General features: G+C 40.1%; 1 protein-coding gene across 4 annotated transcripts in view; it reads right to left on the reverse strand.

Annotated features, from left to right (window-relative positions):
* Positions 1 to 7,331: 7,331 nt before the first annotated feature.
* Positions 7,332 to 22,562, reverse strand: part of LOC131684648 (dynein heavy chain, cytoplasmic) — a 30,636-nt gene continuing 15,405 nt past the window's right edge. For 2 of the 4 annotated variants that reach the window (XM_058967704.1, XM_058967701.1), the window contains 7 exons: positions 22,413 to 22,439; positions 19,260 to 22,277; positions 18,951 to 19,191; positions 17,969 to 18,167; positions 11,395 to 11,512; positions 7,998 to 11,333; positions 7,332 to 7,924 (listed from right to left, as the gene is read on the reverse strand). In XM_058967704.1, the coding sequence (XP_058823687.1) occupies positions 7,481 to 7,924; positions 7,998 to 11,333; positions 11,395 to 11,512; positions 17,969 to 18,167; positions 18,951 to 19,191; positions 19,260 to 22,277; positions 22,413 to 22,439 (7,383 nt within the window). In that variant the 3' untranslated portion in view covers positions 7,332 to 7,480. The remainder of the gene's footprint in view (positions 7,925 to 7,997; positions 11,334 to 11,394; positions 11,513 to 17,968; positions 18,168 to 18,950; positions 19,192 to 19,259; positions 22,278 to 22,412; positions 22,440 to 22,562) is intronic. The other 2 variants (XM_058967705.1, XM_058967702.1) reach the window with 1 other exon arrangement.

Raw genomic sequence — 22,562 nt, forward strand, 5'->3', positions numbered from 1 at the left:
ACGTTTTAACAGTTGCTTTATTCAGCTCTAGCTGAACATTGGAGGTATACGTGTAATCATATCCAGAGCGTTTTTTCATTACATCATATCTAACTGAAACGTCAAACGGAGAAAATCGCGTGCAAAAAATTCCTTGCAACTTTCAAATTTATTTAACAATTAAAGCACACAGAAGGCTATTAATTCTACTATCACCTCTGTATTTACTCATTGCAGGATCGTATAAGCATATTACATGTTTTTCGCGAAGATAATAGAGAGATAATTGATAACTATTATTTCATTGCATTTTGCCGATCACTTTTGCTATTATGCTCTTTTACATATGTGGTCTTAGCAACTCCGTTTGTAGATGGCACATTTTACTGTGACGTTTAGAGAGATGGGCTTGTAGTTGTGATATATTTCATGTGCTGTATTGCAACCGAGAGTGTAGATATGAGGTTTGGCATTGGAAAAACATACTAACTACAGTCGACTTGGAGAAACATTACAACGCAAAACATCACATCTACAAAATATTAGCAAAGCTTTGGTATACTATATGTGACATTTTGACTTAAGATTAAGGTTGGACAGAGAATGCGCAAAATTCGCAAACGAAAAAAGCAGTTTTTTCCACACCGTATGTCAGATCTTCATAAAAATCAATCAGCGTATGTAGAATGTTGTTACAGTACTGCTGATTGATTTTTATGAAGATCTGACATACGGTGTGGAAAAAAACTGCTTTTTCGTTTACGAATTTTACCCTTTCTCTGTCCAACCTTAAATTAACATATAAAGAGTTATCATTTTTCTCTATTATTTGTGAACGATAAAGAGTCAATGCTTAGCTTTTATTTGGTATAATGAACTCAGTTTGTTTACATTTGTTAGATATTACGTTTTGAATAAACGGTATAGATATATCGTTTATTCCACCCTTAAACATCCGGGATTTGGAGAATTTATTCAACTGGTTTGATTAAGACACATTAAAGAACAATTCTTCAGCATGTATACAGCCTGAAGAAAGCCACAGTTCAGCTTCATCAAAAAACCTTTTCATTACCGCTATTCAGCTGAGAAAATTATCATAGAAAAATTATTAAAAAAGACATTTATTTCAAGTTACACGCTATCAATCTCTTTGGAAGCCATATACTTTTATTAGTGTTACGTTACAATTGGCGATTCTACGTTGAAACCGCTCGCAGATAGCGCTGGAAGGAAAGTGTTGCTGATTTTATTCTGTTCTGTCATAGTGCATATATTTTCTGTAAACATTGGTAAAAAATGACTTTTAAACACCAAATTACCGATCAATTTGTTGATAATTGTTTATGAAAATGGAGGAAAATCATCATTTTATCAGATGATGAGTAAACATCTTGCGAAAAGAGTGTAAAAAAAGTGGTTTCTAATATTATTCGCAGAGCTATATGCGCGCTGTTTCGAAATGTAATTTGTTGAGCACCGTAGCCGCCGCAACAGCATTTCCCGTTCATCCTAAGTTAAGCTAAACCTTCATGAGATGGTGTAAATTCATGAAACTCTCCAGATCACGCGAGGAAAGAGTATATCCGGCTAATAGGAAAGTGTCAGCTTTGTATCATGCACAGCCGATCCTTCTCTCCGATAGTCTTCACTGAATCTCCTACGTAGTTCAAAATATAAAGGAGTTTGACATTGGTCCTGATTGGGTCTCGGTTTCGAGTTGGAACTTTATTTATGGAACGATTTTTTATAACCACAAAAATACCCCGATTACATTTCGAAGAAATGTATGAGTCAAATAGTTGCAAATGGCTGTACTTTCAGAATAATTGTAAATAAAACTAAATTTCTTACTCGTTTCATTCATATTTTGGCAGTGCCCAAGTAACCATAAGCATTAAGCCATTGCACTATATTGGCTATACATTTGCATTAATGTTGCATTGAAACTCCATTGCAGCATCAACAACGCAATAAAGCTTTATATTAGCGTCAATAATGCATAACTGCACAGCCGACATATAGCATTATAGCTTGCTCTATATGCGTATATAAAGCTGATATAACGCGTACATGCTTCAAGGATCTTTAAAGCATGTAAGCTTTACAAGTGCATTTAATGCCATTATAGAGCAAATAAAAAGCTGATATAATGCTATTGTAATGCTGTGGGTTTATTTGTTATGCAACTCTTCTTGAAGATTATATTCGGTATATTTCATTTTAATCGAACATATACAATATACAGTCATGATTCGCTGGTTGGACACTTTTTAACTGGACTTCTTTTTAGTTGGACATCCGCTAGTTGGACCATTGTCCAACGAAAAAGCATCTGAATGTCAAAATCTTACGTCAAATTTACTTTGACAATCATTCTGGAAATTATTAGAGATGTGAATAGATGCAATTACACTACTACCGTCTCCTTTGGAGAGTTTTTGACATCTGTCAGTCGGTTCAACTAACGAATCAAATTCGTTAGTTGGACAGAGGTGTGGCCCAACCAGCGAATCACGACTGTAGTCCAGGAAGCAAACGCAGCGCACTTAACGTGAAGGACGAGGCAAGGTACCTCAGTTCGAGACTTACTAAAGGTAATTTTCGTAAACATTCATATCATGTGAGAACGAAAACCTATTAAGGATATTCATTACAATGCATTAGAACAGAGTCAATTACGGTTTTAAACAGAATAATTTATTTTAAAAATTTTCCTTTTTTCTCATCATACCGAAGGGAAACATAAGAAATGGTTTTAAAACCATGGCGGACAATGACAACCAACTGAAGCTTTTTATTAGCATTAGAAGAGCCAATATAAGGCTTTCAAATTTGACATTTGTGCGCTTTTGCTATATAATAGCATTAGTACTGCAGAAACGAGCTGTCAATCTCTGCACAGTAATAGCACTATATTTCGCCTTTTCTGGCATAATATCAGCATTATATAAGTATTTAGGGCTTCACGGCTTTTTAGGACAGCTTTATATGTGGATTTAAAGCAGATATTAGGATATGTTTTAATGCTTATTGGTTACTTGGGTGGTTAGCTTTTTCCGAGAAGATAATGAAGATTTTGTTGTAAGCCACGACTCACTTGCGGGTGAAAAAAAGCAAACTGTATCACTTTACCAGTTCATGAGCTGAATCATAGGTGTCGCACGATTAATTTTGGTTTTGCCGCAAATCGCCAATTAGAGAAAAAACGAATTACCTTAAGGTGGTCACCAAATATGCGGGTTGTTGGAAGTCATATCACGTACCTGGATCCGAACCAGCAACCTGTTGAATACTAAGCACTTACCTTACTGTCTGCACCAATCTTGCACACATCGAATGCTTAAGAATTCACCGATGTACTGAAAAGTCTAGGCTGCTGAATAGAGTCTGTACAAAGACTACACTAGCCTTTTATAGATTTGAGTGAACCTAGTTGGCTTGGGTTCGAATCCCAACCTACGATAGTTTTTTATGCGATAATTTTTAGAACATTCGGAAATTTTAAATTAGACAATTGGGTTATGAGAGATAAAAATCTTTTTTATGACATACATCGATAGAGCAGATTTTCGTGATTGCAACAATGTGTTTTTTACAACTCAGGAAACGTGAAAATAATATTAAAATTTAAAATAAAGAAATATGTTGACAGTCTGGATTTGACACTATCAGAAGCATTCGACATATCGAATTCCACGACAAATGATGCCCTGTCAGAAAAAATGAATACATGTGTTCTTGGTTTTCCCGCAGGGTTATTTTTATTTTACATAAACACCATCCAATGCATATAGTTTTTTTTCATTTTGGGTGTTGTCTTGATAGGCCAGATGTAAACAACCGCAGTTTTCCTATGTATGGTTGCCAAGTTTACATAAGATTTATTTTAAAAAACAAAAAAAAATCGTTTTTACGTATTACAACGAAATTTTTTTTGAAATAATGTGATGTTATGTATATTGGACCTAAAATTTATCGAATGGAACGGAAAACTATATATAGTTTAATGACCCAATTTACTAATTTCAAAAACTAACGATTGCAGACGTTTTTGTATCCAAGATGAGGACTTACGCATGTCACAAAACTTTTAGACAAGTAAAAAATGAGTGTCATATGAAAGTGGTAGTAACTGAATGATGGATTTAAGCCATTTTCAATTCTAAGGTGGCAATCTCCTTGATTTATTTGCCATACCGTTTCAATAAGTAAACAGACCATTTTGAATTAAAAGGTAAATTTACGTAAACAAAGGCGCGTATGATTTGGCAAGCTTTTACATTGAAAAACTGTAAGTCGTTGGTTTCACATGCTGAAAACTCAGTAGATATGAAACAACAAAATAAATTTGCTGTTGTTATTGCTTCTAAACCATAATATATGAAAACATCTCGATTGGAATATACCGAAACACTTAGAAAATATACTGTTTTCTAGCCAGAAAGATTTACGAGTACAGTTGTCGCCAATGTAATAATCATATGTTATTCCAGGGACTTAATAGTCCACAGATAGGCACTTACTTCAAAATAGGAATGGGCGATGAAGAAACGAATTTTTCAAAATCGATATTGTTAACTTAAAAAAATTGATCTGGTAAAATCGATCTTTGTTTCAAAATTGTCATTGAATCGAGATTTTTTTGTTGCTTACAATCGATCTTTTTGTCTCGAAAAATCGAGAATTTTCCGAGATATCAGTATAAGTCATTACTTATTACTCGACTCTGCGGGGATTTGGCTGGGTTCAACTAAGTTTGTATGTATATGCAAGTCCTTGGTATGAATTATTTTTTAGGTTTACTAATGCGTCGAACCAACTTTCTTTTTGTTAGCAGACATTTTTTCAGGCCGAAATTGAAATTGCAAATTAACTGCATGAAATTGTAAAAAACACTGTATAAATGTTACTAGAGCAAACCGTTGAAGCAGCAAATAGAATAAGAAAAGGGTTCTAAGTGAGAAGTATTTCACTTAAAAGTAAAAAAAAAAGTGTGTGTATTAACCCAGGTCGGTTACCATTCGTCATGGTTCGCTAAGCGTGTCAATTTTTGTAGTAGGTACAATTACCTTTGTAAAACACATAATTCAGCTAAAAGTCAAAGGTGGTATAAGAGAAAATGTATCCAGCTTTTTACGTGCCATAATGGCGGTCTAAATTGTTCAGTTCGTAATACGTTTAATAGCCCTTTTTTGACAATAATTGTTTACGTCTACCGCCCAGTGAGGTTAAGTCATCCTACGTTAGTCCAATGGGTTGGATGTTTATTCAATGAACGCCCGACATCTTCAATTGGGCGTTGCTGTCAAGCTGGCAATTAAACGTATTACGAACTGAACAATTTATACCGCCATTATGGCACGTAAAAAGCTGGATAGGTAGAATCAACCTTTTGAAGACATGTAGTGCAACTTAATGATTAAAGGTAATAGTATTGGTAACAGCATCATTTATTCAACTCGTAATTCAGTCTAATTAAGATGGTTGAATAAAAGCATTAATGCAGTCGCTGCAACATTTGCTAGTAGTATAGTTCAGCCTAGTTTGAAGTGGCGAATACTGGAGATTAAACAGGCTGAATAAACTGTTAATGTTCAAATAGTTCAGCGAAAGTATTATTCAGCTTAAATAGCCTTTAATCTGCTTTTAATCAGCAAGTAGTCTTATAGTTCAGCTCCTAATGTTTGTTGGGTAGAGAATAAAAGCTCCTTGCATCGAACAACTAAGTACTACAAAACCAAGGAACAAAAACTACTAATTTTAACAAACGAGAATGTATATATGATGAATAAGAGAAAATTAATGTTCTTTTTTTGTTAATATACACTGCAAAAAAATCCAAACGTTAATTCTATTTGTTTCAAACCGCTTAAAATTAATATGAAGAAGAAATGCTATTGTTATCACGCGCAAACATACCTTCTATGGGTCAATTGTATAAACTATGTATGCACACACATAAGTTATATGTACATATTGTTATAGAATGGGGTTTTATGTTATGAAATGTAAGATTAATATTTCTTGTAAATACACACATTAAGTTTATGTGCCAGCAAATAGTGTCTATATGCCTTAATTGCAAAAATCTATGTGTAAAATCAATAGGCATAACGTTTACTTTTTTTTGAGTGTAGATGTTTTAGCCTTGCGGTCATTTGCCACTTTTCGGAGTCGAAATGTAATCCTATGCGGGATTGAGAATCGAACTCGTTGCGTTCAAGGCTGCCGACCAACTACGCTATGCTCGCCCAAAGATTAAACCTTCCAAGTGCTGATCTCATGACAGGCAACTGACTTATTGCTTATTTGATAGAAAGTTTCTGTAACTTATCTGCTCTGCTTATAAATAAATGACAAATTACAAAAGACTGCTTATTCAATCTATCCTCTCATCAGAAACCGACGCACCAACGACTTAGTTAAGATAGGATTTGTGCCCTTTACGTACAAAGAGTGGTTTCACTGAAGATTTTCCCCCTAGGGAGAAATGTTAGTGTTTATTCCATAGGAAGGAATATAGAATGTGATTTTTATGTAATCTGTTGTAGTTCAGAGGGAAAAAATGATGACTAAAATAATACAGAGAGGAAAAAGATAGGTGCTTTGAATAAATAAATATATTAGGGTCACTCAGTATGGTTCAACGGATATGAAACAAGAACATACTTAGTCATATTTTGTTATATAAACTTATACGAAGATTAAGTACTTTTAAATATATTATAGTTTAGTGACTCAAAGCAGTTGGTGAATTATGAATACTAAACTGATTTTAATAATGTACATGTTTCCATTTCAAAATCTTTGATTGCTCACTGACAGTGATTGCCCTCGGATCAGGCACTTTTTCGCGTCATGCATTCACTGACTCACAACTGAAATGTGTCTCGACCAAACTGGCATAACGCGCCCATTCCCACTACTGAGCAAAAGGGCTGAACAAAACGAAACTTGGAGATACTTACCAAAAAGTATTCTTTCTTTTAGTGTTCGCTCTGTATAGTACTATTTTTTTCAATCAGTTACCTGAAAAATTAACGATTACACACTCACTAGTGGGCCCTCATGTTGCACAATGATACAGCTTTAACCAGCCAAGGAGGGTAGGCGTCCATAATCATTTTTTTTTTAATTCTATTTCTTTAACTTTTTGTTCCATTTTTGAGTTATTTGACTCGTACGTGACACAAAAGTTGTACCTCCTACAGGACAAAAATCGACTGTTAGTGGGTAATATCGTAAAACGAAAAGATATTCCTTAGCCAATAGCTGTCAGATTCCGGAATCTGGGAGTTTTACTCTACAATCTGCAAAGTATAAAAGGTTTCAAACAGTCATCGTCCAAGCCAAAATATAGTTGTATGTTGAGTACGTTATACGTTTATTGTATTATATAATAATTGTAGTTGTTGGTATATTATTTTCCATTAATTTTTGAACCATTGAATATTGTGAATGAAGAATATTAAATATGCGACTGGTATGTTATTGAATTTTAGTTCAAAGCAGTAGAGGATAACACTGCTACGCCCCTTTCGTAGAAGCTGTGCGGGTCTTGCCCGGGAGCAACCGTCATATCGACGGTAAAGAGTAATTCTGTCCTGGTTGAGTTCAAATATACTGGAAGTGTCAACTTGGCTGCACGTGCGCCTTCCGAATCGATTCTCGTCCATTTGAGAAGCGTCAACGGGAGTTCCGTCATAATGGCTGACGTCAATAGAAGTTGGTTGTTCTTGCATTGTGCTCCCTGTAATTTTAAGCCCGATATACCAAAGCTGCTATCCTTGAGGTTGTCAAACCCATCGGATCCATTCTCGGTAATAGTGACGTTCAGTGTAAGTTCCTCCAGTGACCAGCTATTAGCTTGTGCCACGCACTGACGAGTGGCAGTAATGTATGCCTCTGGATTGAACAAACCGCCCAACCAGACGGGGAAACTCTGCAAAATAAAAAAGCGATAAGTTTTCATGGAAATTTCAATAAGCTTACGATAGCGTGGAGAGGGGGTTTACCTGTAGCTCCTTCGCTCCGGCCTGTGAAACTAAAGTTGATACTTTCTGTAGTTGTTGAACTCGATGACTGAAATCGGTAACCCACTGGATGACAGTACAGCCCGCTGGTACTGTGTATCGTCTCCAACCAGCTGGAAGAATACCTCGAACGAGTTCGCTGAGCATAGTACGATGATAGTTGGTTTGTTTCTTTTCTCCTTGACAAATGTAAACTACATCCTGGAGATCGCTGACTACTGTTTGCAGTAATTTCGCACCGGAAGAAACTTCACGTTCGAAGTAACGATACAATGGATCTTTAATGTTTTCAACTGTCCGTTTCAAAGTGGCTAGCTGCTTTGGTAGCAGCTCCAACCATGTCAAAGCACTGTTGTGCAGTGTCTTCATCCATGACGGACGTCCGTCTTCTTGGCGAGTTTGTACTGTAGCTAGACTCTCATCGTTACTGTAGGCTAGCTCATCATCATCTTCAAGTTGTTGCATCTTGAGCAGCTTGCTGATCAAATCTGTTCCACGAGTGGTTAATAGTACTTTTTCAGCATTGTTGGGTAATCCCAACCATGACGGTGTTTGGCGATCGGCTAACGATTCGATCCACTTCAGGAAATGGTCCCGACGGGTTCCATCCGGCATTGTTATATGTCGTTGGCCATTTGGTCCACCTGCAACACCATCCACATTGGCTACTAGTGCGAATTCGGCCTCGAAACTATGAGCTGTAAACAACTTTGACAGGAAAGATGAAAGCAAGCGCTGATCAAAGTCATTATCGATTTTTCCACCGTAGATACTCTGAGAAAGCAGTGTTACCAGAGCGTCCCAGGGGACCTTTTCCGGAGGAAGGTTTGTGCGACCCATTGCAGTAGCGTCGATCCAGGTGTCCAACGTGTCGCAGGCAACTCGCAAATCGGACTCATTGAATTCATATTTTTTAGCCCAACCAAGCGGTACGTAGCGCAAGCGTTCTTGTACAATAGCGTGGAACCAAGAAAGCAGGAAGTAGAGACGGGCACGCTCACTTGGTTGTTTCATCATGCGAGCGGCGGGAACCGTAGAGAATGTGCGTAGAAGATTGGCTCGAATGCCAGGTGGAGGTTCGTAAACAAAGATACGACCGGCACGTAGAAGGTTGACCGGGACTTTTGGATTGATTTCCATAGTGAGGAACAGTCGGAATCCGGAGTGCGGTTGTAGAGAGTGTAACTTCTTTTCCAACTGAACAAGCCATTGTGGAGCAAGATGAACGTTTTTGAGAAGAACCCATCGTCCAGATTTGCAAGCCATGTTAATGACGCGTTCGGCTTGATTGAATCCTTCTGCGGATCCGATAGCAATACTTGTGATCTGCTTGTTGAGCTCAGCAGCCAAATCATCCACACGCGACGATGCATCGTATCCAGTAACAGAGCACAGTAATGCCGGTGTATTGCTGGTAAGTTCTTTTTCAACGCAAGTTCCGAAATCAAGTTCCTTTTCAGCTTGGGGCATGAAGTCTTCTCCAAGCACTGTTGCAACAAACAGGTGAGCTGCAGCAATCACGCGATCTGGTCTGAAAGCTTGAATCAGCAATAATTGATGCATAGCAGCTGAGATCGCTGAGAGAGCTTTTGATTCATCCCACAGTACTGGGACGTTTTGTTCCGGCGATCCTTGCTGCAACCATGCCGATAATTCCGGCATGGATTGAATCTTTTCAAACAATTTCCGGAACATTGGCAGACGATTTGCTAAACGCGTCACTGACTCCAATTGCTCAGCACTTACGCCATCGATGTGATGGGGAGAGGAGACCAAGCCTTCCTTATTGCGCAGGAAGAAACTAAATTCTTGATCCAAATTCGCCTCACTTGTTCCTTTCAAATGAATACGGCAGAGCAGAATAGCGAATGTAAGCCGGTCGGCATGAAGCATACCACGTGCAACTCGTTCGTAGCATACGCGATACAAATCAGATGTGATGATGGATAACCGTCCTGTGTGATCAGTTTTACCCTCTAGTCGCGGATTGTTATGTAGTACGGTGCTGAAAATGTTCAGGAACATTTTCAACGAGTATTGATAAAGGAAGTGAACCTGGTTCAAACTATCCATAGTGAAGTAAATGTTACTACAGGCTTGCGAAAGTGATAGATACTGTTGCGAAACAGTTTCAATCTCAGCAATAACTTTGTCGGTTTCTTCGACCTTCTGGCCGATGTCAGCCGCTTCCTTCTTTAACGTTTCCAAAGTTGTAATAACGGAATCATCGTCCAAAATCTTACCCTTTGCGTCATTGAGTGCCTGCAAAAGACTCTTCTCTAGTTGCCGAAGACGCAAGTGGAATTCACCTTGTAGTTTCAACAGATCCGATCGTTTCTCATCAATATCCGGTCTTTCTGCCTTTAGTACTTGATTCAAACATTGAGACTGCAGTGAGCTTCTGGTGACAGTGAAATTCACAAACGTAACTCGAGAGCAAATGTCCGGCGGGAACTCAACCGTCGGATCACGCGTAGATAGGAATATTACAAACGAAGGTGACAAATCGATATCCTGGTCACCGAGTGTAATTAGAACTCGCCCTCCTGTTCGACGCAGCTCACGATTTAGCACCGGGTTGAGAATGGGATCATAATTTTCAACATCCTGGACCAACAGCGGATTACCAAAGCGCAAAGCGGATTCCAGGTTCTTACGGAATGAATCGTCCAGAAAGCTTGTTTTGGTGATTTTCTTGTCTTTGAACTCGTTCAAAATGAATTCAGTAGCCTGTCCAGATGGATCGATTATCAGCGGATATCGGTTGAAGCGTTTCAACATGATAGCGTTTTCAGTGCAAAGATCGTCAGTCGGTAGAGCATTTGCCTGCCAGCGAAGTCGCTCATCCGGATTGGACAAGTACTCCGTTCTAGCAATGTCGGCTCGGAACTGGATATTGGCAGCTTGCAAGTGTTGGCACCAAGTCGCGAACAGATTGCTTCGGTAGTGCTGATCGAAGTATCCACCATAAGCGATAAAGGCAGCCGACAGCAGTACATCACCGATGATGGTAGACATCTGTGAGCGGAAAGTCTCGCTGGTCGCCTCCCAACGTTCTCGTTCGATCACCAAACTCTTCAACAGTGCGATCGACCTGTCAACTTTGGCCTGTACGTTCTCCAGATCGGTTTTGATGGCCTGAGCTTGCGAGATTAGCTGCGCGTATTCCTCCTTGTAGGAGGCAATACTTTGTTCGAGTTGAGCAATTAGTTCTTTCACTTCCTGACCGTGTTTAATGTTGGTCTCAGCTCGATGTTCCAGGGATCCCAACTCATCACGGAGTGGTTCTACGCGTTTCAACATGTCGGCATACTCGACCTTGAAATGAACAAAAGAAAAACTTTAGATTGAATAAACGGCAGAAGGGCGACTGGTTTACCTGGGCGATAGCCCATTTGACCATGGGACCGCACGCCATTGAGGCGCGGTTGACCTTCTCAAAGTTGTAGTCCGGATTGCTGAGATATCTGGATTTCATCTTTTCGCGAACATCGTCGCTGCGTATTGGATTGGAAGAAAAAATTTAAATTATAGATGTAGGTACAAATGTAAAATTTATCTTTGAAGCCAGATTAGAATTATCGTTAACTACAAGTTTAGTAACAGCATATTTACACAAGCAAACCCCCATCTGTTTCTTAACTTAATGTTAACACTAACAAGCTAAAGACATAGAATGTAGCTGTATTTGAACGTCAACTACGCGTATATTTAATCGGGAATGATGTACATTTCATTCGCAAAAGCCATATTCGTTAAAATAAAATTTGAACACACTACATCCGGACATAGCATATATTTTTAATGAAAACACGTTGTTTGGCATAATGTTCATTTGGCATAATTTTCGTTTAGCATAATGCTCTTTTATATTAGGCGTAGATGCATAATGTGGCTATGTCACATCGCTTTAAGTTTGGTACTGGTGCTTAAATTAGTTCACAGTGTCTATGTTTGAGCAATCCGGGCAAACGAGTGGATCAACGGTTTGCTTGCGAGGGGCCGCCGCTTTCGACAGCGGGTCGGCGGCCACCTCGCCCTGTGGATCCTCAGCGGCTATGCGCCGCTGGTATACAGCTTTAAAGAAGAATCAACCCGTATGTTAAGACAAAACCGAGCAAACGAGTAGATCAATAGTTTGCTTGCGAATTTATTTGCCATGCAGATTAACCCCTAAGTTTAAATAAACCGGACAAACGAATGGATCACCAGTTTATTTGCGAGGGCTATTTGGTATACAATTTCAAAGAACTACTAATGTTTGAAATAGGAAGCAACCCTTATGTTTCTTGCAAACTGCTGTTGATGTCTATCGCGCGAACGGATGGTGTTCCGAAGATGACGGAGCCGGTGGTGTGGTTTTTCACTCTCAGCCGACAGCACCCGGGACATCCCAAATTTTCGATAAATATCTCACTAAGTCTTCCCTTTGGATTATTTTTTTTCTCGGACAACATGCCAAAATTCACTCCGTTCATATTCATATTAATTAATGTTATAATAATAATTATTACACATAGTTCGAATTTTATTGACATTATAATTTAAAATATGCTGCTAATCAAAAAACTCTTTAAAGGAGCCAATTTTGGATACGTTATCTTACAAAATGAGATATTTACCACATTCTAACAGTTTATGTACCCATTCACTCAACACTCTACTATTACAAGTTTATACATCTTAAGTGTGAGCAAAAACCTTTAATTTTATGAGGTTGATAAAATCGGGTATAAAAAGTTTATAAAATTGGGGGTGCATAAAACCGGGAGTTTACAAAAACGGGTCAAAACTGTATGTGATGAAAATTTATAAGTACTCAAAAGTTCACTTTATCATCGGAATGTTATCAAGTTTGCAAGATCGCGAGCGTATGGGTGCGTGGATGATCGCGAAGGGTACAAGCGTTTGTATGCATAAATTCGCTTTAGTAACCGTGTGGTCATTCGCATATTGGCGTGTGTTCTTGAATAATCGCGCGAACCGCAAATATGATACTTAAGTTCCAGTGTGCGGTACAGACGATGATAGTGAGTTCCTCTGTCTCACCAGATGGAAGTGCCAGGCGGTTCAATTTATCACCGGGGTGTTATGTTAGAGAGATCGCTAGCGTTGGTATGCGTGAATGGCCGCGAAGGAATGCCAAAGATCATCTGGTATATTGTTGCTTGTCGTGGCATTAGAAAAATCCCAAATCAGGGCTCATCGTCAAGCCCAGAGCACCTCCAGAGAGAACTTGGCCCTAAACCCGCTTTGTACATTATTTCGACCATGGCATAAGTGGGTCGGGGATTTGATCAAAATGTAGCTAAACTGAAGAGAACGTAGTCTTCGCCGTTTCTATATGATATAATCACTATAATACTGTTTTAGTGGACCACTTCAAGGTACAGTATCATGCCGAGGGCTTATCAAGGTTCTATATTTACACTATATTATTGTGTTGCCCACAACAATATGGTGTAAATGATGAGTTGACAACAAAAAGGAGCGTCCAATATAGCTCTGATCCGCACAAGTTCCTACCTCACACTGCCATGGCACGTGCACGAGTCGAACGATGACAAATGACCGCCAGCTGAGAGTTGCGTGCTTAGCTTTTAACGCAGCCTGTGCACTGTTGTTCCCCCAACTAGCAATTTTTGTTTTAGTAAAGGGCGAACACGAAATTATTGCGACACCGAAAATGTCATGCCAATTTTCTTAGAATGTTTAAAATCAAACCAAAATTTTAGGATAGTTTTATACATATATTTACTTAAAAAATCAAAAGAAAAGTAATCGATGGAGCTTTGAGTGTAAAATTGAACGCATTTTCGCTTGATGCCCTCCATCAAAGTCTTTACAGTGTCATCCGGTACCAGCTTCTCAGTTTTTTCCCATTTTCTTAACATGTCCTTCTCGTCTTTGACTGTCTTCTTGCTCTTCCGAAGCTCCCGCTTCATCATTGCCCAATACTGCTCCACCGGGCGCAGCTCCGGACAGTTTGGCGGATTCATGTCCTTTGGAACAAAATGGACAGAATTGGCCTCATACCACTCCAGGACACTTTTAGAATAGTGGCATGATGCCAAATCTGGCCAAAATAGCGGAGCTTCGTCGTGCTGCTGCAAGAACGGCAAAAGGCGCTTCTCGAGGCACTCAAATTTGCATATCTCGCCATTTACTGTGCCCTTTGTCACGAAAGGCTCACTCCTCAGTCCGCAAGAGCAGATGGCCTGCCAAATGAGATACTTGGAGGCGAACTTCGACATTTTCTTCTTTTTAAATTTATCGTCCACATAGAACTCTTACCGGTGAAAAACTCCAACCGCGGAATTTGCTTAAAATCGGTTTTTATATACGTTTCGTCGTCCATCACACAGCAGCCATATTTTGTCAGCATCTTCTCGTAGAGCTTCCGTGTCCGAAGTTCTGTACCTTGTATGTATGTATGTAGTCCAGCTCTCTTCTTTGCATTCTGGACGTAGCTCTGCGACATGCCGATCTTTTTAGCCAAATCACGGCTTGAGACGTTGGGATTTGCTTTAATCATCCGCTTCACCTTTCCCTCCATCTTTTTGTTCTCCGGTCCTGGTTTTCTTCCAGCTCCTTTGCCGTGGCCCAACGTCAACCGCTCCTGGAACCGCTTCAACACTCTGGAGACGGTTGAATGGTGAATGTTCAACATTTTTCCCAACTGCCGGTGCGACAAGTCAAGAAATTCCAGGTGTTTGGAAAGAATTTGTTCTCTCGACTCGCGTTGGTGCACCTCCATTTTCGTTGAATCGAAAAACACGACTTCGAGTTTGACAGTATGTAAACAATACACATCAATGAGAGAGTGTGCAAAATTTGGTTGATTTTCACCCAATGGTAAAACAGTTATGCCCTGTTGAATGTGTGGCAATAATTCCGTGTTCGCCCTTTAACTATTTCATAACCAGTTGGCAACAAAAAATAAGTGCTGTTTTAGGCCGATTTTCAACATAATTATGATTGAGAAAAACAGTAAAAACATATTTCCTTTTCGTTGCAATAACGATGCGAGAATAGCTAAATGAAAACATATTGAAACAAATTTGATGCCAAATGATAATAGGGGAGACCGGGGCTAGTTGGCGGTGTTTTCAGTTTTCAATTTTTACCGCTTTGATGTAGGTGGATCTTGCAAAATAAAACACGCGGCATGAAAGAGCAGACTGTTGGCAACATATGATTTTTTTAAAAATGTTTGATGCATTCTCTCCATTTTTAGAGACAAAAATATGTGACGCAGAAAACCCGCCAAATTACCCTGACCCTGGGTAAGTTGGCGGTATGTGAGGATGCGCCAGAAACTAAGCAATCAAATGGAGATGCAATTACTTCAAGGGTCCTTTTGGAACGTGCTGAATATGTTTTCGAGAAACCGACATTTGCTATTATATTTCAGTTTCTATACCCCGGCATTTTGACTTTGACTAGTACTCCCTATTCAAAAGCAAATTTTCAAAAATCTTCATGCAATTGACCGGAATAAATGTCTCCTACATTGGCGAGATACACAAGAAAAAGATTTTCTTACTCTGGAGTGAATTCCAGAAATAAATTTTTTTGTAAATAGTACCGCCAACTTGCCCCGCGTGGAGCACCGCCAACTTACCCCAACCGCATATTTTATAAAAAACTGTTTAAAAAATAACTTTTGTTTGTGGACGGATCTAATATATATACGGATACTGAAAGCTCTTTTCACGCGCTATCGAAAAATATAATCATTCGGGGAATAGATTGAAAATCACCCTAAATAAGACAAAGTATTTAAAATTTAGAAAATTTACTTGGTATGCTCGAAAACACAATATCACCCACAACTTCCACTAAACAAATCGTTTTGCAACAAAAACACATTGGATAACTGGTTTCAGATAACTTGAGGTACACAAAAAGAGGCAGCGATATACAGACGCTATACGCATAACTGTCCCATGTTCTACGGGATTCCCTATACACATGGGACAATTATGCGTAGAGCGGCAGTATATGTCTAATAGAAACAGAGAAAAAGCGATTCCGCCAACTAACCCCAACCGCCTACTAGGCCCGGGCTCTCCTATACACAAGTATTTATATTGTAACGACATTTAATTAGCAAGAGACTGGAATGAGTAAAATATTTTTTAATATTAAGCACAGTACTCAGGGAAGAGCAACGAGTTGAAAGAAGAGAGTTTATAAAAGTGTGGAATAGGATCTTATGAGCAAGCTTAGCTTTCCGACGATAACCCTTTGTCTTCTAGCGCAGGAGTCAGGATGTTTTCGCATTTCTACATGCGAATTACCTGAGTCTACGGTATGTCCGGATAAGCGTAAAGTTGCCTAGTGACTTACGCTGTCGGAACCAACATGGAAAAATTTACTCACTCTTAGTCGTTAAGAAAAAGGAGAAAAAAACAGGTTTTTACAATCATGCCAAACGACCATTATGCCCCAAATAACCTTTATGCCAAACGACCATTACGCCAACCGAAAGCATGTTTCACTTGCTGTTTTGGCAAATAAGCATTATGCCAAACGAACTTATGACGTGCTCCCATTTGTAATTGGCGTCTTTCAATAGGGAAATTTTTACTAGAGCTAGATCATATTGGTTTGAGACTATTAATCACAATATTTCAATCTTCATTTTTATTTCAAAATCCTCTTGTCGAAACACCTGACTTTAACTAGGTATCTGTGCAAACATTCTGCAATAGGTTTTGGTTAGTAACTCGCACTCTAAATAAAATAATGGGATCTGTTTACCCAAACTTTATTTTATATAAACACGAAAGAGCAAAGATTCGAAATAGTTACGAATTAATGTTTCATTATTGAAAAGCTTTGAAACGCCATGCGTTTATCGTGTCCGGATTTTCCGTGTTCAGCATTTAATATTGGTCATAGTGATGACACCGATGGAATAATAACCAAACCAATTGTTAGCGTTGTGCATTCATACTCACATGCAAATACTCCTCAAAACAGACACATGCAAAAAAAACTAGTCAACTAATTTTAAGTTTCGGAATAAGTGTTCAGAAACAATGACTCTTCCAAGCGCGAACACAATTACTTCGAGTATGCACAACGACACTTAGCCATATTGCATTGAACGAATACGGAATTGCTCATAAATAGGGTTGCCACCAATCTGGGTATGAACGGGAGAATCTGGTTAAATCCTTCACTAGTCTATTTCGTTTGATATTTTGTTGGGTGAAGAGTTAGTTTCTTTCAGAATTGAGTTGGGAAGCATGGAACCTAAAATACACTCTGGATTTCGTTTTTGATAGGTATTTTTTGCAATACATCATAAATTATCTGATCCTAGCTTCTGTTAATTGAGGAGAAGAGCAATGCTCGTTTTGGCGTGTCTTCCACAGCAAGTGTGGCTGCATTTGGATACAATTTTTTTTTAAATCAACTTTTTGGGCGACTTTGTTGAATTTCACAATCAACCCTCTTAAGGTAGATGCCTTCCGTTTAATTTCACCATAATAATAATGAAAAAAGCAGTTGATTTTCACCATCAAACAAAAATATATTACTGTTATAAACACTGAAGAATACTATTACATCGTAGTCGAAATACTAGTATCTGTTGTTTGATGGTGAAAAGCAACTTTTTTCATTATTATAGTGGAATTAAACGGAAGACATCTTAAGAGAGTAAAAAAGACAAGGCAATGTTCCAAAATGTTATGAAACAATCGCTGCTGTGACTGTATGGTTCCAACGCATGCTCATGTTTCCCATGATGTCTACCCGAAGTATTTTCAGAGGTGACAACCCTACTCATAAACCACCCGGATTATAGAAACTATCGGGCAAACTGTTGAGATCAAACTGATTCTAATTAAATCCCATTAAAAACACTACAATAAGAAGACCTCAATCAGAAAAAAAACAAACTAACTACGAGACAATGGCAGTAAAAGAATCATGCTTACGTTATGTCTTCGGTACTGAAATTAGACACAATAGAATTGATAAAATTCTCCCGCATAATCACGGCGCGGATCGACTTCCAGTCGGAGGCGTTCTCCCCCAGCAGCAAACAGATGGATTCCAGGGCCAGCTTAACGACAGCCGGTGGATTGGCCATGGAACGGACCTCCACTAGGTGTTGCTTCTTGATCGATTTTACCGCTATCGGGGTTGTTCCGGCGATGGTTACAGTTTAGTTGGGTAAGTTTGTTTGGGTAATATGTTTGTGTGTTTGTAGTTAGGTTAGCGGACATGTAGTTGAAACGTGATAAGTAGATTTTTGAAGTTAGCCGAGTAAAAACATCGATGGTAAAAAAGAAAGAGAGAAAATATTGTTTAGTTGTTCTGTTGTGAGCATATACATATAAGATGAAGTAACATTATTAAATATGATGTTATATAAAGTATTAGCTGCCGATCCATGAGCACGATTATATCTGATTGCTCCACATTCCGCATTCGTGCCATCGTTACCAAATGACGTATGATATATTCATAAAAAAGATAATATTGGTCACATCACTGGAAGCCACACTGCGTGTTGGGTTTTAGTTTGTCCAGCGTTATTTGCAAACATTTATCCTACACTTATTTGTTGATTTGATTATGCGGGTAGTGCGTAAATTCATTTAGAAACGAACGATAATTACGTAAGTTGTGACGTGTCGAACTTTACAATCGACGTGATGAAACTGTCTTTGACCAATATCTGCCGGATCGCTTTCCAGTCTCCACCGCGATCGTCTTCTCCAAGCAGCAAACATACCGATTCCAGTGCTAGTTTTACCGGCGCCGGTGGGTTCGCCATCGTGCGAACCTCAGCTAGCTGTTTCTTTTTGATATTGCTAACGGCTAACATCCGAGAATGTACAATTTATCATATTTGCTCACATCATATCGTTGAATCCCTAAAAATTGTTAGCATAATAAAATGGAGATACTTACCGGCTTGAGCATCGATAACTGCCGGCTCAACTTGAGCCAAATCTGCCATGACATCCTTACGCTTTTCTTCGATTTTAATCGTTTGCTCGGCCAGCTGCTGCTGAATTTCCTGCGATTGTACCTTCTTCTTTTCCGCTTCCTGCTGATCCTTGAACATCTGTTTCAGTTTAGCATTAGCAGCTTCGTTCTTTGCCTGCAGCTCCTGGGACTTGACGGCCAAAGACTTTTGCATTTCTTCCACCTGAAGGAAGCAGCGAGATTAGATATGGAGCTCAGTAACCAAATTTCTTCGACATCTACTACACTCACCTGTTCCACAGTTTCAGCAATCTTGTTCAGGCCAACGTTCAAATGAAGCTGCTGCTCTTCCAGATCGCTTCGTTTCTCCGAGTACAGCTTCACAAAGTGGTGAATAAAGTCCAGATAGTGCCGCGGGGTGATGGCCATTGTACGTCCACCTCGCTTCGCAAGGCGTGCGTTGGCTTTGTGCAGGGTCTGATGAACGTACACACAGGCATTTATAACGGCTTCACGGTGCGATGGAGTGTTGCTAATTAACGGACAAGCCGCTGGGAAGAAGTCCGATGCGGTCCAGGTGGGTTTGTCCAGATCAACTCGAATGGTGAATTCCTTACCAACCTGGAACAGCGCCGAATCCGACCAGTCACCGAACCAATTGAGCACGCAGCGATTGAACAGTGCAGGAGATGTCGCGGCACGATCTTTCAGACCGTCGGTAGAAGGGTTCATCGTGAATACTACGTGTAAATTGCGCATGACCTGCTGCGTGAACCACTTGTACAATTCGTCGCTAGAATCTAGCATGAGACCTTCTCGTTGGGCACCTTCTTTACACTGTGTCATCAACGTTGTATATTCATCACCTTCGAACAAACCGGGCACTTCACCGTTTGCCAGAAGTGTGTTCATTCGCTCTAAGAAACCGGAATCTAACACATTGGATTCATCCAGTATGAAAGCAATCTTTTCGTCTTTGCAACCGGAACGTCTCAGCACACAACGCAAATCTTCATCAAAGTCCTCGCTGGTGTATTTGTTATGGACTTTGATCTGGAAAATCGACAATCCATTCATCCAAGCTACAAAGCGGGACAACGTTGTTTTGCCAGCTCCTGAAACACCGATCAGCAGTAGATGCCCTTGAGGCTGGCGGAAGATACGATCAATTCTCAAAACGTGTTCCAGCACTTCATCGAACAGCACCAGCGGTACATCCAATTCTTCCTCGTAGAATACCTTGAGACGTGCCTTAACGTAATCTCGCAACTCCGTTCGGTTAACTGGGGTGTAGTCCTTCGACAACCAATTACTGTACAGAATGGGGCGCTCCAGCGCTTTCTCGCGATCGACGCTTGGGAAGTGCTTCATTGCCACAAGGTCAATATTTTCATTAGTCCACCGACGTTCAGATTCTTCTACTAAACGATCTTGGAACAAACGTAGTGCTTCGTGGGCCCACAATCGAACTAGTCCTTCCACGGGAAGATTGTCCAGTGGTCGAATTGCTTCGCAGATACCACGCACCCAACGTGTCATTTCACGTGGTGAATAAACGTAGTGCGGTTGCATGTCCTGAGTGAAGCGATCCTGTGAACATAAATAGAACTCCACCATTGCGTTTGTCAGTGGTTCCGCGTAGCCACGAAGGTTCGGCATTAGGCGCAACATTGCACGGCTGAATGTACCGTAGATTTGTTTAAGAGAAGTTTCTCCCGGATAATCTACGTAGATTATAGGCACGTGCCGCAGAAAACGATGCGATAGAGGTTTTCTACCGGGATCTGTTGGAGGATTACAAGCTCCAACGAATTGGATACGTTCTAAAGTTACCCAGGACTGGTCTCCTGCACGGTAGAATCCTCTGTGCTCCACTAGCTGCCGGAGGAACGAGATGACGCGTTGTGTTCCATAGCAATCCATATCAGGCAAATTAATTTCGTCGCAGAATAGGACGAGCCACTTGCCAAGTTGAACTGGCGCTAGAATAACTCCGTTCGGTGTTTTGCGATATTCGCAGTAGTGATCGAATGTTTTCAGGAGCAGTTCCGGAGTGGTAGCGGATGAAAAGTTCAAACCAACCACTTCCATGTCTGGAAGTGCTCTGAGAGCCGAGAAAAGAGTCATAGTTTTACCGGAACCTGGCGGACCGCAAAGAACCAGCGGCTTGTGTTCAGCCAACCATGTGTATAGCAACGATTCGTGGCGTACGGTGTCCAACGTGGGTACAACGACATCCGGAGCGGCGACCTTGTGAGTTTCAACTTCAATCACTGGTACTTTGTTGGACCATGGTGCCCAATCGCCTTGAATGTTAACCTCGTAGTCTATGATCGGATTGCCCGATTGAGCTGGTAGAGCAACTGTTGTAACACTGCGCAAGAAGTCACCCAGATCAGAGCGAACCTTAAGTTTTGCATCACCAGCAAACGACCATAGCAGTGAGTAGATGAGTAATTTTGGTATATACTGTTCAAGTTGTTCTGGTGGAACCGGGAAATCTGGATGTTGTTGGTTGAAGTTTAATACATTTCGAGCACCTTGATTTAACATAGAAAATAGTGAACTGAGAGCGCGTAGACGAGTGAAGTCCATGATGTGTTCTTGAGACATTGCATATTCCAAACAGCGAACGACGAGACCATCTGAATTGAAGTATGGCTGTAACATTGTGGCGATTTCTCTTTGCGTTTGCAAAGCTGGTGTTAGCTCGTCATCTTTATCGTTTGCCTTCGTCTGGGAGAAACTTTCCTCTTCGCCATCTTCAAGCGGAATGTTCCTCAATCGAGCCATGTAGTTTTCGAAAATCATTTCAGTCGAAAGGACATCTTCCGAGAACCAAACCATTCCGCAACGCGATACCGTAGCCAATGTGGCATATTTCAAGTCCTGAACTTCAAACATAATTCTTACATTCGGTGGCAGCGACAATCGTTCACCGTTGGGAAGCGTGAGTAGTTTATTATCGTCCAACACCGAGTTTAGATTTTCAACCCACTCCGGATCGACGTCACCGTCGAAGATAATCCATTGTCGCTTATTAATCTCACCTCGAACATTGTCGATAATCTTACGCAGGATGTGCGTGAACAAACCGTCGGTCCATTCGCGAGTGTTCGGGTCCAACACGCCGTACAGTGCTTCTTTCGAGATTGCTTTCGGATCGATAACATGGGCAACGCCTTCGGTACCTTCGAAACGTTCCAAGGCTTTCAGCAGTACGTGCCAAGCTGTCGATTTGCCGGAACCAGATGGACCCACCATCATAAGACCGTGGTTGAGGTTGGAAATTTGATACAGTTGGAGAACCTATTGCGGGAATATATGGATAGATTAGAATTAGTTGATGGAAAATTAGTTTTCAGAATCAGACATCAAACAGCGAACGAACAGAACGAAATTGGTACACGAAAGCAGGTATAGAGGAATGACACTAAAACTCACTTTGTCGACCCAAGTTTCTCCGAATCCCTTTTTTGTTAGTTTCAATTTTGATTGCAGATTGGTTAGTTTGAAAGATTTGGAAGAAAAAATTTATTGATTGAAACGAGGTTTAGAAGTACTGGCAAGGGTGAGGCAATTCTACGCGAGTCA

The sequence above is a fragment of the Topomyia yanbarensis genome, chromosome 2, assembly GCF_030247195.1.
Source record: "Topomyia yanbarensis strain Yona2022 chromosome 2, ASM3024719v1, whole genome shotgun sequence".
NCBI lineage: Eukaryota > Metazoa > Arthropoda > Insecta > Diptera > Culicidae > Topomyia > Topomyia yanbarensis.